Source organism: Papaver somniferum, chromosome 7 (genome assembly GCF_003573695.1).
Source record: "Papaver somniferum cultivar HN1 chromosome 7, ASM357369v1, whole genome shotgun sequence".
Lineage (NCBI taxonomy): Eukaryota > Viridiplantae > Streptophyta > Magnoliopsida > Ranunculales > Papaveraceae > Papaver > Papaver somniferum.
The window spans coordinates 235,861,144-235,875,188 of NC_039364.1; the positions used below are offsets into that span (position 1 = coordinate 235,861,144).

The following is a 14,045-nucleotide window of genomic DNA, read 5'->3' on the forward strand; positions in this document are numbered from 1 at the left end:
TTTTCCCATTCTAGGAAACATATCTTATCAGCTTTTGATTTTTGATTCTAAAAAAAACTTAGAGTTTGATGAACGATTATGTACTCATTAATCCTTACCCTTAACTTAGAGTTAGCTTCTTAAGAAGGAGATCTTGGACTTTGTTGAGTTTGATGATGAACATCACGAAAAAGTTGTCTTTTCAACTCTCATAAGGTGATATCTTCCTTATATAGTTTACTAACTTTTAAATCTTCCCAACTCTTTCATGGAGGAGATTGTTTGAGCACCGAAGTGTTTGAAACTCCATATTTACTCCGATCTACAACTCTCCTGAGCTTCTTGAGGAAGATGAAAAAATCTTTATAATAACGAAAAAATATTTTGAATAAATTTCATGAAAGACACATGTCTGTTAATCCTGAGGTTCTTCTAGACTACCCAGATCGTGAAGATCGAGTTTGAGTCCGAGCTCTACTCATTCATCTCAACAGAAACATCTCTTATGGAGATGGTGAAAACTATAGTGTTGTTACTAGGAAGGTAGATTAGATCTTCATACCTCCCCTGTTTCTAGCGCCAAAATATAGTTGCGTATTTTCTGACTACTACACCCAAGTGAAATTAAAGACTAAAAACTACTTAAACACACAAGATCAAAGATGAAAAAGATGTAAATATCATGAAAAGTAAAGATGAACACAAGCATATAACGTGGTTCAGCCATGAAGACCTACGTCCACGGAGAACAAGATGTTTTCTTATTGATTATAAGGTCTTACCCTTGAAAGTGTTACAGATCTCTTCTAGATTTCTCACTTTCTCTCTATCTAGATATCTCTCAGGAATTCTCTGTAGAAAGACCATCTAAAATGTTACATAAGTTGTCCATCTCCTGGTACATGGACTGGTATTTATAGGCTAACTAAACTCGTCGTGGTGTGGTCGTCCGAACTCGGTGAGATGTCTTCCCTCTCTCTGGTTTCCTCGGGATGATATCCATACTACTTCTTACGATGGCTCGCTGGGTTGTCTCTCCGAGTTGTCTCGCCTTCCCCCTGGATCGTGCCGGCATTATGTGGAGAACCTGGTGCTCTGGGTCGTAGTATGGATCGCCGAGTCTCTCATCACGATGCGGAACTACCCACGTCATGTTCTTATCCTTCATTAAATGCGGTCTTGCTTTTTAAACTTTACCGTATGAGCAGATTAGACCTTTATCTACACGCGTCATTCATGTGGCGCTGGTGCAGTTGCCTCGACTGAGACAAAACTACCTTTTGGAAGATGATTCGGTGCTCCTACCTTATCACCTCATCAGATGTTCATCCCTTAAGATGATGACACGTAGCCATCGGGTATTTTACCCACACAAATTCAATATCTTGTACCTTGAAGTTGTAGTCCAATTTTTTTTCCGTCTTTGTTTTCATAAACTTTTGCAGAGTCGTAAAATCTAATTAATCTCTGTTGGTCAAAGTAACTCAATTGATCAACCCTTAATTTGAAAACAGGAAATGATGGATTGAGATTAATTGAGTAAAATTGATGAACAGAGATTGGGTTTGATTAGTGTGTGTTCATCTTTGTTGAACGTTAGGGAGAAGTTTTGTTGCTGAAGAGAATGGGGGGAAGCGTGGTAAAGGCATGCTGCTGCTTTCTTAAATGGGCCGGCGTGGTTTAAGTTTAATTTAGAAAACAAGGCTAAGGAGTTTATATCCCGCTTCTATGAAAAAGAAATGAAAAAGGGGGGGGGGGGGGGTCTAACAACCACACCCAATATTTCTCTTAGCAATTTGTTTGGACAAACTCCAATATACTTTCAAGAGAATCAACTAGACAGTCAGACTCAATTTCTAGAATAGTATATCAAAGAGTTTATATCTCAATTTCTCAATTTAATCCGCAATCAAGCAAATAGGAATTTTGAGAGCCTAATTGAATAAAAGAAATAACTTGGACGGTATCACAAACCAATATCCAAGTGTCAATCAATTCGATCAACAACCCAAAGGTCGGATTCAATAAATGATTGAACTTAACGCACAACCTGTGATATTTCTATTATATAAACAAATATAATGCGGAAAAGAAATAATAGAAACATCAGAAACTTTGTTAACGAGGAAACCGCAAATGCAGAAAAACCCCGGGACCTAGTCCAGCTTTGAAAACCACACTGTATTAAGTCGCTACAGACACTATCCTACTACCAGTAAACTTCTGATTGGAATGTAGTTTATCCCTAATCAATCTCACACTGATCAAGGTACAGTTGCGCTCCTTACGTCTCTGAACCTCAGCAGGATTCTACGCACTTGATTACCTTAGCTGATCTCACCCACAACTAAGAGTTGCTACGACCCAGAGTCGAAGAGTTAAATAAACAAATCTGTCTCACATAGAAAAGTCTATTGAGATAGATAAATATGTCTCCCACAGAAATACCTATAAGTTTTGTTCCATCTTTTGATAAATCAAGATGCACAGGAAACAATTGATTCCCGAAGAATAGCCTAGTATTATCAATCACCTCACAAACGATGAGACGAAGATGTTTGTGAATTCTTTTTATCTTTCCTATCGGAGATCAATATGGAGCAAATCATAGAGAAGATAATACTCAATACGATAGAACAGGGAAAGATCAGAACACGCAACTACAAAGAAAATATTTGGGGTCTGGCTTCACAATCCCATTGAAGTCTTAAAATCGTTAACCTACAGGGTTTTGGAAAAAAACTAAGGATAAAGGAGAATCGACTCTAGTTGCAACTAGTATTACACAGGAGGTGTGGGGACTAGGTTTCCCAGTTGCTAGAGTTCTCCATTATATAGTTTTCAAATCATGGTTTGCAATCAATGTTACCTTGCTATCAAAGCATTCAATATTCAACGTTAGATGAAAACCTGATTAGACTCAAGCTAATATATTTCAACCTTTAGATCGAACTTAGCTTGTTACACACAAATGAAATGTACCTTCATTTAGATATGAGTAACTGTACCTAAAAGTATACACCTTGTTGGTTCAACAATAGTTAACCAAAGTTAGCCATATGAACACTTTCATATCAACCTTATTCATCTTAACCACAACTAGTTCAAATGACTTAAATGAACTGATTGAACTTAACGCACAACCTGTGATATTTATATTATATAAACAAATATAATGCGGAAAAGAAATATACAGACACCATAAATTTTGTTAACAAGGAAACCGCATATGCAGAAAAACCCCGGGACCTAATCCAGCTTTGAACAACACATTGTATTAATCCGCTACATACACTAGCCTACCACCAATGAACTGGAATGTAGTTGAGCCCTAATAAATCTCAGACTGATCAAGGTACAGTTGCGCTCCTTACGTCTCTGAACCCCATCAGGATTCTACGCACTTGATTCCTTTAACTGATCTCACCCACAACTAAGAGTTACTACGACCAAAGTCGACGTCTTGATAAACAAATCCGTCTCACACAGAAAAGTATATTGAGCTCCCACAGAAATACCTATTAGTTTTGTTCCGTCTTTTGATAAATCAAGGTGCACATGAACAAATTGATAAACCGTACTTATACTCCCGAAGAACAACCAAGTATTATCAATCACCTCACAATAATCTTAATCGTACGGAAGAGAAACAATATATTGTGGAATCACAAACGATGAGACGAAGATATTTGTAAATTCTTTTTATCTTGCCTATCGGAGATCAATCTCGAGAAAATCTTAGAGAAGATAGTACTCAATACGATAGAACAGGGCAAGATAGGAACACGCAACTACAGAAAAAATAGTTGGGTCTGGCTTCACAATCCCAATGAAGTCTTCAAGTCGTTAACCTACAGGATTTTTGAAAAAACCTTAGGTTAAAGGAGAATCGACTCTAGTCGCAAATAGTATCACACAAGAGGTATGTGGATTAAGTTTCCCAGTTTCTAGAGTCCCTTATATAGTTTTCAAATCAGGGTTTGCAATCAATGTTACCTTGGTAACGAAGCACTCAATATTCACCGTTAGATGAAAACCTGATTCGACTCGAGCTAATATATTTCAACCGTTAGATCGAACTTAGCTTGTTACACAAAAATGAAATATATCTTCCTTGTTGGTTCAACAATAGTTAACCGCAGTTATCCATGCATATGAACACTTTCATATCAACCTTATTCATCTTAACCACAACGAGTTCAAATGACTCAAATGAAACTAGTTATAGAGTTATTCAATTATTTATATATTATCATAGAAGTATACAAGACACAATTGAAGCAAAATCGGTTTGGTTCACTCGAATAAATTCATGAACATTATAGCCACGGTTTGCAAAGATTGCATTATTTATTATATAAATGTATTCGTTCATGACACAACCGATTCTAGAACTTAACCCACTCAAGTATGCAAACGGGTATGCAAATTTAAGTAGCCGTACATGGACTGTGTCCGACAATATGCGAATGGATACACATACTATTACACATCCAAAACAACATTTGAATTCAGTATGCGTACGGGTACGCATACATTAGTTCCCGGTATTCAACTGAGTTCGCTAGTACGCATACGGGTACACATACCAAGGCTCCCGTACTTTACCTGATCTCTCCAGTATGCGTACAAGTATGCATACTATACCGGTCTTGGATCAACATATATGCAAGTACGCATACTATGTCTATAATCCAATTATGGTTAAGTGTTCTAAACTCTATTTCAATCATTGAAACATTCTTAGAGGATGACAATAGTTGTTTTTACAAACTATTATCATCAAAGCAATTTTCAAGTTATTGAAATAATCAATACGAAACATTACAGGTCTACATCAAATGACTGTCTCACACAAGTCATGTAAGATGTTACCAGGAAATTTTCACATGATCATCTTTTGACTTGCGTCAAAAATATAAGATGAACTCGGTTAAAGCGAAAGCTTACCAACACATGTTTCGAGAAATATGTAAGCGAGTTAAGCTCAGCTCGAAATATCAAATGTGTATAATCGAATATTATATAGTAATATGACTTTTGTCTCAAGAAGCACATAAATTAAAAATAGACTTTCTAAGTAATATATGAGTTTCAGTCTCCGCATACCTTTTGTTGATGAAGGTCCACAAGCTCCCCTTAGTAGTTCTTCGTCTTCAATTGATAAACATCATGAAGATTAAAGCTCAACTACACAATCTATCCTAGTCCGAGACATCACTATAAGTAGACTAGAAATCGAGATTTATATATAGTTTTGATCATTAAAATTGATAAATAAGCTTGATATATTAATGCTTACGAGTTCGACCGAGCATTTCTCTAATAAGAAACTACATTTCTCTGTGCTAATATCAAACCTAGATAAGTGGTTGTGTAGTCTATTCAACAGATCGACTGCTACCTCCCCGAGTTCCCCGAATGTTGTAAAAGCCATAGTACCGAAATCAAAACCTTGGGCCAAGAATTTATCAAAGAATTTTTTATGTTTTCGCGAAATGGCACGGCTCAAAGCTAAGACCGACTGGAAAGCACAAACACACCTCAACAAATAAAAGGAGACACCCCAGTCACATCTAAACATACGTCACGGCTGTTATCCCAATTGTAAACCAGAATATAAGCTGGCATGAAATCCCCACCATCATTAGATAATAAATACAAAGAAATCTCCTTCCTAGCAGGCACACTAGCCCGATAGCATATATCAACAATAGTGTCTCGGACAAGATTATACCGAAATTTGATCCCCATCTCATGTGCACAATGTAAAGCATGATTCAGAAAGCAATCCATATCCCGTTCAAAAAAGGCACATTGAATACCTTAAGTGAATAAAGGGATACCCAAGTGGTAACAAAGAACCACACTAAATTGCTGCGCCCCTCAACGGGTAACACTTTAAGATTATCCATAGTATCATTGGACTTATTACATTGCCAAAGGGCCCAATCGAGCAGACATAGAAAACTTCTCAGGCATTTCCTTCATGACAATCTCAAAATACTTAACTGCCAAAAAATCATGGGATGAGGGGCAGTAAGATCGACATTGACATCGACATACACTTGAAAATAACTCCATCGAATGCTTAAGACCAAGATCAGGCCCCATTAAAGAAGTGTTGGACAGAATAACAGAATGAAGGGGTTGTGTATGTGTAACCGAGGCCAAGTAACTGTAGTGAATCACATGTTCCATAAAGAATAAGCCCAAATCACCATGCCTAAGAGGTAAAGAAATAAGCCGGCGCTATAGAATCCCTAACCTCGGCCCATCATTAGTAACAATGTGACGCACATGATAGGATAAATGAGAATCAAAGATACCTTGAGCCTCTGTTAAGTACTCAGACATAGTGGTTCATATTGAAAAATATAACTTGGAAACCCTGGCAAAGCTTCTCAACAAATGTAATTCACATTGAGAATCCTCTAATTTCTTCACTGCTAACTCCATAGTCTTGAGAACTCTAGACCTAACCAAATAACTACAAAAACCATGATCAAGACTCACTGGCCCCTCAAGAAACTTAAGATTTTTAGCAGGTCTGCCAATATGAGAAGGGAAAGCATTGATACACTATACATCAACTTATGGACAAAACACCAGAGTCTTTGTAATATTAGACCCAGCGGTCCTCCTTCCGATAGGATAATTTTCAAAGCCATAAACACCATAAGAGTATTGATAATGATATTCCTATCGTCCAAATACCATTCCTACAAGTCCAACTGACACTGGTCCGCAATTTTCTTAACAAAGGGGTGTAAGGTGAGTGCAAAAAGAATGGGGCCGAGGAGATATCTCTACTGAACTCCTTGGGAAGATGACAATGTAGAGTCATTGTAATATAGTTTAGGAGACTGAGAGTGGCAAAACTCCACCCACTTAGAAAAAGATGGACACCTATTTCTCACTTGTTGGAGCATGGTAGTCCTATCACCAAATTGAAAGAATTCTTGAAATCCACAAACAACATAGACATGGAACGGAAATTACCTTTTTCCCGAATAAATCTATTAACTAAATGTAGAATAGCCCCTACACCAAATTGGAAGTCTTCAAGGTACGCACACATTTGTTTACCAACGTAAAGAAATGAATAAATTAAAATAAATGAATAAACAGATAAATATAATGTAATAACAATCTTATGTAGACCCGTTATAACCGTTTTTACACATGTATTAACCTAGATAGAAAATTCAAATCATTATTTATTTATTTTTTCTACACAATCATTGTACCCATCATTTAAGAAAACCGTTAAAAATACGTGTTTTCTCTAAGAAACATGTTTTTTCCTCGAAACATGTTCATACCCGTCAAAACACGTTATAACGGCACTTGCCCAACCTATGACCCGTTTTTCAAACATGGATGTTGACTATAAAAAAACTTTTTGTTTGTTCATTAAAAAAACAAACAAGGTGATCTTTTTCTTTTTCACTAAACGACATTTGAGTCAATTTCTTTTTTTGCCTAAGAAGTTCATAGAGATGCATATTCTCCCGATTACAATGCAATACAAATGTAATGTAGCACAGATAGGGTGAAAGAAAACTAGTTGTTGGGGATGTGAAGAGAGTTTAAGTTTCGTCATAAACTTAATAAAATCTGATTCTACGATCAAGACTTTAGAGTTATAGTTTGATAATATTAATATTGATAATAGATGTGATCGCCAAATAAGAAGTTGTAGCCTTCATATAGGCTTACATGAACTGACTAAAAGAAATGAAAAGGAATTCAATTACCTAAACTAGGAAAGAAAATACTTGAATAACAAGTAAACTGAAACAGAGTACGTAAAGGATCAACAGTCAGTGTTGATATAGATGCAAGGGATCAATATTCATTATTGATACCAAAACAATGGATCAACTCTGAGAGTTGATACAAAGAAGGATGTACTACATTAGTCCCCCATTCTTGAAAGACACTCGTCCTCGAGTTAGCTAGTAGAAATAACTTCATTATTTCCATGAAACGTAAAAATTTCTTGCACATTGAAGATATTAGAGATGTTCTAATATGATGAAAGATCAATAACATAAGTATTATCACTGATTTTCTTTAGTATCTTGAATGGTCCATATTTCTTCATCTTTGTGTTGTTGTAAGTTCCAGTAGGGAATCGTTCTTTCTTGAGACAGATCAAAACTAAGTCTCCTTCATTAAAAATCTTAATTATTCTATGTTTGGTTGCATCTTCTTTGTATTTGTTGTTGGAAGCTGCAAGTTTTGTCTTCACTTCTTGATGAATCTGAGAAGCTTTCTCAAGCATACTATCATCTCTTGCACTTGATTGTCGCAACTTTGGAACCACTAAGTCCAAAATATGGTTAGGAACCTTAGAATAAACAATATCAAAAGGTGTTACCTGTAGATCCATTAACTGAGGTGTTAGAATCAAACTCCATATGTGGAAGGAGAGTGTCCCATTTACTTTGCCTCCAATAATCTTAGCTCTAATCAGATTGCCTAAAGAACAATTGACCACTTCAGTTTGGCCATCTTTTTAGGGATTAGTAGTTGTACTATACTGAAGTTTAGTTCCCAAATGCATCCATAAAGAATTCCAAAAATAGCTCAAAAACTTAGTGTCCTTATCATAAGTAATTGTCTTTGGAATTCCATGCAAACGAACCACTTCTTTGAAAAATAAGTAAGCAATATTGGAAGCATCTGTTTTCTTCTTGCAGGCTATGAAGTGATTCATATTTGAATAACAATAGACTACTACCATAATATTATTACCTTTTGAAGTACGTGGTAAACCAAGTACAAAATCCATACTTATATCCACCCAAGGAGCATCTAGAACTGGAACTGGAGTATACAATCCTGTATTTTGAATATTTCCTTTAGATTGTGACAAACCATGCACTTTTGGACGTACTTATGAACATCTCTTTTAAGTGAAGGCCAAAAATAACGTTCTTCAACCATAGCAATGGTTTTATCACGCCCAAAATGCCATCCAAAACTACTTCCATGAAATTCCAGAATCAAATGTAGACGTAATGAACATTATGGTATACAAAAACGATTTCCTTTAAAAAGAAAACCATCTTGAATGAGATAACCATCAACACTGCATGTTGAAGAACCACAGCTTTGCCAGAGAATTTGAAAATCCTTGTCTTCACCATAAAGGTCTTTCAAGAAATCAAAAGCTAAGCTCTAATATTGGAGAGTTACAAGTATATGAACTCGTCTACTTAAAGCATCAGCTAATTGATTAAGTTTTCCACTATGATGTTTAATAGAGAATGTGTACTGATTGATAGTAGACAACTACCTATCATGCATCTTGTTGACTTTTGCTGAAGTTTTCAAAAACTTAAGAGCTTGGTTATCAATGTTTACTATAATCTCAATGTGAATGAGATAAGGATGCCAATGTTTAAGATCTTGAATAAGTGCAAATAATTCTAGCTCATAAGTAGACCATTTCTTCATTGTATCTGAATTTTTCTCACTATAATAAGCAACTGGATGACCTTCTTGAGACAATACAAGGCCTATGCCAATAATAAAAGCATCATAGTGAATCTCAGAAGGTTTCTAAAAATTTGGCATAGCAAGAACATGAGCGCTACAAAACTTTTCTTTGAGCATATTAAAGCTGGGCTAGCACAAGCACTCTTGCTTAATTAACCTGATCCACCCTTTTTGTAAGAGATCATCAACTTGACCTTGTAATATGTCATGTTCTTTTGGACTTAACCTATAATGAGCTTGATTAGGAATAGAGGTTCCAGATATAAAATCTATTTTATGTTGTAGATCTATCAGTGAAGGTAAGGTACTAGGCAATTCGTCAGGACATAGTACACTAAAAGAAGATAATAATGGTTGTACCTAGTCTCCAATCTCTACCATATGTTAGAAACTTTATGAGAACTCATAGAATGAGTTTTTTGTAAAGAATGAGCAATGGTAGCAACTAAGGCAGTTGTCTTCTGATCTTTGTGCTCTCTGACTAAAGTAGAAGGTCGATGAGGCCACAATACTTTAGTAAAACCTTCATGAACAAAAGTATAAGTATTCTCATAGCAGTTATGTACAACATGAATGTCATACTGCCATGGTCTTCCCAAAAGTAAGGTTGCAACATTCATATTAATCACATCACAAAGAGCATAATCTTCATATCTAGGGAATAAAATTTTTACCAAGCACTGGTGAGTGATCTGTTGAGTAGAAGAACTATTTATCCAACCCACAAAATATGGATTTGGATGATGAGTAACTGGCAATCCCATCTTTTCAACTAACCTTGCAGCTACATAGTTTTATGTACTTCCATTGTCAGTGATCATGATACAAAGTTTTTCCCCAATAAGACAATGAGATTTGAAAATATCATGCCTTGAGAAAGACATGCATGGGTCATTAATCAACATTGGTCGAATAACGCCAAGAAAACCTGCATCATAAGATTCATGAGCATCATCATCTTCAAAAATTTCTTCTTCATGGGTTTCATCTTGAGTTTCACTAATATAAGCATGAAACTTACGACAGTCACTAGAAGTATATATGGACAGTTTGGTTGTACTTATTACACTTGTCTCCTCTAAATTAAGAATACGGGTTGGGAGGATTTGGTAATGGTAGAAACTGCTGCGGAAATTTATTACTTCTAATATTTTGAGTAATATCTCCTTGATGTGAAACCTGAGTTGGTTTGGCAGATGGAATATTCATTAATGGTAAATAGTATGCAAGAAGAGGTGTTTGGTTGGAAGTGAAATTGGTTGCTTGTGGTTGTTGAAAGGGTCGACCATAACTTCTTTCTTGTGGATCAACAATGACTGTTGATCCCTTTTGACCATAATAATAATTATAAGGTTTTGTAGCTCTGTTATAACTTTGATAACGATTTTGTCATGGTGATTCTTGACTGGAATTGTTAAGCACGCGCCTCTCTATCTTGATAGATTGTTGAATAGCCTCAACCATCGTGTATACGGATTGAGTCATTCCTTGCTGAATAAGTCTGTTTAAACGTTCTATAAAACGTGCAACTAATTTAGATTTATTCAATTGGTTACGTGCAACTAAACTGTAAAATTTAGCTACATACTCTTCAACAAGTCTAGCTCCTTGTCGACAATTTTGAAATTTAACAAATAGTTGTTGTCTAAAATCTCTAGGTAAAAACTTATCTCTTAGTATATTCTCATTTTAGTCCAAGTACGTATAGGAGGCTTACCATACTTAAGTCGATCTTCACAAAGTTTTTAATTCCCAACAAGCTGGAGCTCCACCTTTAAGCTTATATGCTACCAGTTTCACTTTTGACGAGTCAGGTACTTCCATGAAGTTGAAAAACGACTCTACTTCACAAAACCAATCCAACAAATCTTCAATTTGTAAACCACCCTTAAAATTAGTTATATCATCCTTCAATTTATATTCAGGTAAAGTTCCACAAGGATTCATACTAGATTTTAATCTTCTATCCCCTATCCACCTTTTTTCTTGGTCTTCTTCTTCTTTGTCCTCATCACTTTAGAGATTCACAGTTGCATTTTTTTTAAAAATATTGTTAATAAAACTTTCATACTACTTTTCTTGTTAAAGTTTTCGTAAAACCCAATCAGGAATATCAGTCCTCTGAAAGAAAGATTGTCTAGCCTCCTCAATTTCACCTGTTTTCTTTTCCTTTTCTTTTCTCCCTTCTGTTCTTCCTTACCATCAACTAACCCAGGTGCCTTCATCTTCTTATCCTACGTGATTTAATAACTCGATTAAGAAGTGTTCATGCACCTCAAGTTTTTTTGAATGAATCCTTACTTGTTTTAAAGTTTGTTGTAAGCTCTGAGATGGAGGATGAAAGTGGTTCCAAGAGTTCTTCAAAATCAGCTTTTGTAAATGGTTTTTCTCCCCTTGAAACGAGAACTCATATAACTTTGTGAAGAAAATTGTTAGGGTCTCAAGTTGCGGAAGCGGTTTAAGGAGCTGTCTTTAGATAAAAATCTAAAAGCGGTTTAAGGATCTGGCTGTGGTACCAACTAATGTAGCAAAAATAGGGTGAAAGCAAACTAGTTGCTGGGGATGCGAAGAGAATTTAAGTTTCGTCAGAAACTTAATGAAATCTGATTCTAGGATCAAGACTTTAGAGTTGTAATTTGATAATAATAATATTGATAATAGATGGGATCTCAAAACAAGAGAATGTAGGCTTACATGAACCGACTAAAAGAAAAGAAAAGGAATTCAACCTAAATTAAAAAGAAATATACTTGAATAACAAGTAAACTGAAACAGAGTACTAAAAGATCAACAATCATTGTTGATACGGATGCAAGGGAGCAACAGTCATTGTTACCAAAACAATGGATCAACTCGGAGAGTTGATACAGAGAAGGAACTACTACATCAAAATGTTTGGCGGACATTCTTCCAACTTACAAGTAGAACACAATACAAATATATCGCAGACATATATTAAATATTGTACAGACATTTTTGTTATAACGTAATACAAATAAAATTTGGACAAGAACCGAAGAAAAGCCAGCAATAGAGAATCTGTTCGGCTCCATCATATAAAGAAGTTCTGTTCGGCTCCAGCAGTATCCCAAAGCCGGCCATCTAGCCTTTCTTCCACAGCTAACCACTTAAGCTACAACAATTTCGACTACTCCGAAATCCACAATAACTTTTCTAAACTCAATAGTCTTGTTTACCTTAATTTGTCGAATTCCATGTTTTCAAGCCCTATTAAGAATCATTTCGCAAATCTATCTACTTTGCAGTACCTCGATATCTCTTGCTCGTCTATGATAAATGATTTCTCATCACTCTCTTTTAGCATCTCAACATCCAATCTATCATATAAGTTACTAACTTCTTATTTGCCTAATAGTTATGTTTCTTCAACTGATATAAGTTGGTTAAGAGGGTTAACCAATCTCAAGGTTCTAAACTTAACCGGTGTTGATCTATCGGCAGCTTCTTCAGTGCATATCACAAATTGGGCTGAACCTTTATCAGTGCTTGCCAACCTTAGGGAGCTATCACTTTCTGATTGTAGCATTGCTGGTCCATTTCCACTTCATGAATTTTATAATCTCTCACTTCTGTCGGTTTTTCGAATGGATTCTAATCCTTTGAGCTCACCAATTCCACTTCGGATGGCTAATTTGACATCTCTTTCAGTCCTTGACTTGAACAATTGTCAGTTGCATGGTTCAATGCCTTATCTTCCACAACTTCAATACTTGGATGTCAGTGGTAACCAAGATCTCATGGTTGATCTCATTCACATGTTCGATCATTCTTGGCCTAAACTTCAATTGCTTTCAATTACTTTGACTAATGTTGTTGGGCCGATTCCAAGTTCTGTTTCAAATGCATCATCACTGGTTTCTCTTCTTGCAGCACGTTGTTCAATTCGTGTATCCTTACCGCATTCACTTTCAAACCTTTCGCACTTACAATATCTAGACCTCAGCTTCAACTCCTTGAATGGTTCCATTCCTTATGCAATCTCCAATTTAAGGAATCTGCAAGCATTAAATTTGAATCATAATAGTTTACATGGTCCCTTCCCAACATCAATATGTGAGGTTTCCTCTCTTGCAACTCTTCTTGTAATAGGCAATAATTTGAATGGATCAGTACCAAGTTGTATTTTCAAGCTTCGGAAACTGCAGGTGTTTGATGTCACAGGCAACAATTTGAACGGAACTATCTCATTTAATTGATGTTCTTTGAGTTGAACCCTGTATGGATATCTTTCAACAATAACTTTCTAGACGTAAATATAGACGTCAATTACTTGCCGACATCTAAATTTGAACAACTGCTAGCCTTAGTCCTGCAATGTTGCAATCTCAAAGGGTATATCCCAACTTTTATTTGTAATATGACTCAACTTATTCGGCTGGATTTATCATTTAATAACCTCACAGGCTCTATCCCTTCTTGTATCTTCCAACTCCCACATTTGTCTTACTTAGATCTCTCAAGCAACAACCTACAAGGAACACTACCTCATTCGATATCTCTTACTCAGGAGTACCCATTTTCAGTACTACAATTAC

The 14,045-nt window shown here is 35.9% G+C and overlaps 1 protein-coding gene across 1 annotated transcript; it reads left to right on the forward strand.

Moving 5' to 3' along the window:
* The first annotated feature begins 12,779 nt into the window (after positions 1-12,779).
* LOC113296160 (LRR receptor-like serine/threonine-protein kinase ERL1) lies at positions 12,780-13,706 on the forward strand. The gene has a single exon (XM_026544494.1). The coding sequence runs from the start codon at positions 12,780-12,782 to the stop codon at positions 13,704-13,706; it is 927 nt and encodes a 308-aa protein (XP_026400279.1).
* Positions 13,707-14,045: the final 339 nt, after the last annotated feature.

Bases quoted from the DNA above. Each gene is read 5' to 3' on its own strand.
- LOC113296160 (XM_026544494.1), top strand. From the start codon at position 12,780: ATGATAAATGATTTCTCATCACTCTCTTTTAGCATCTCAACATCCAAT.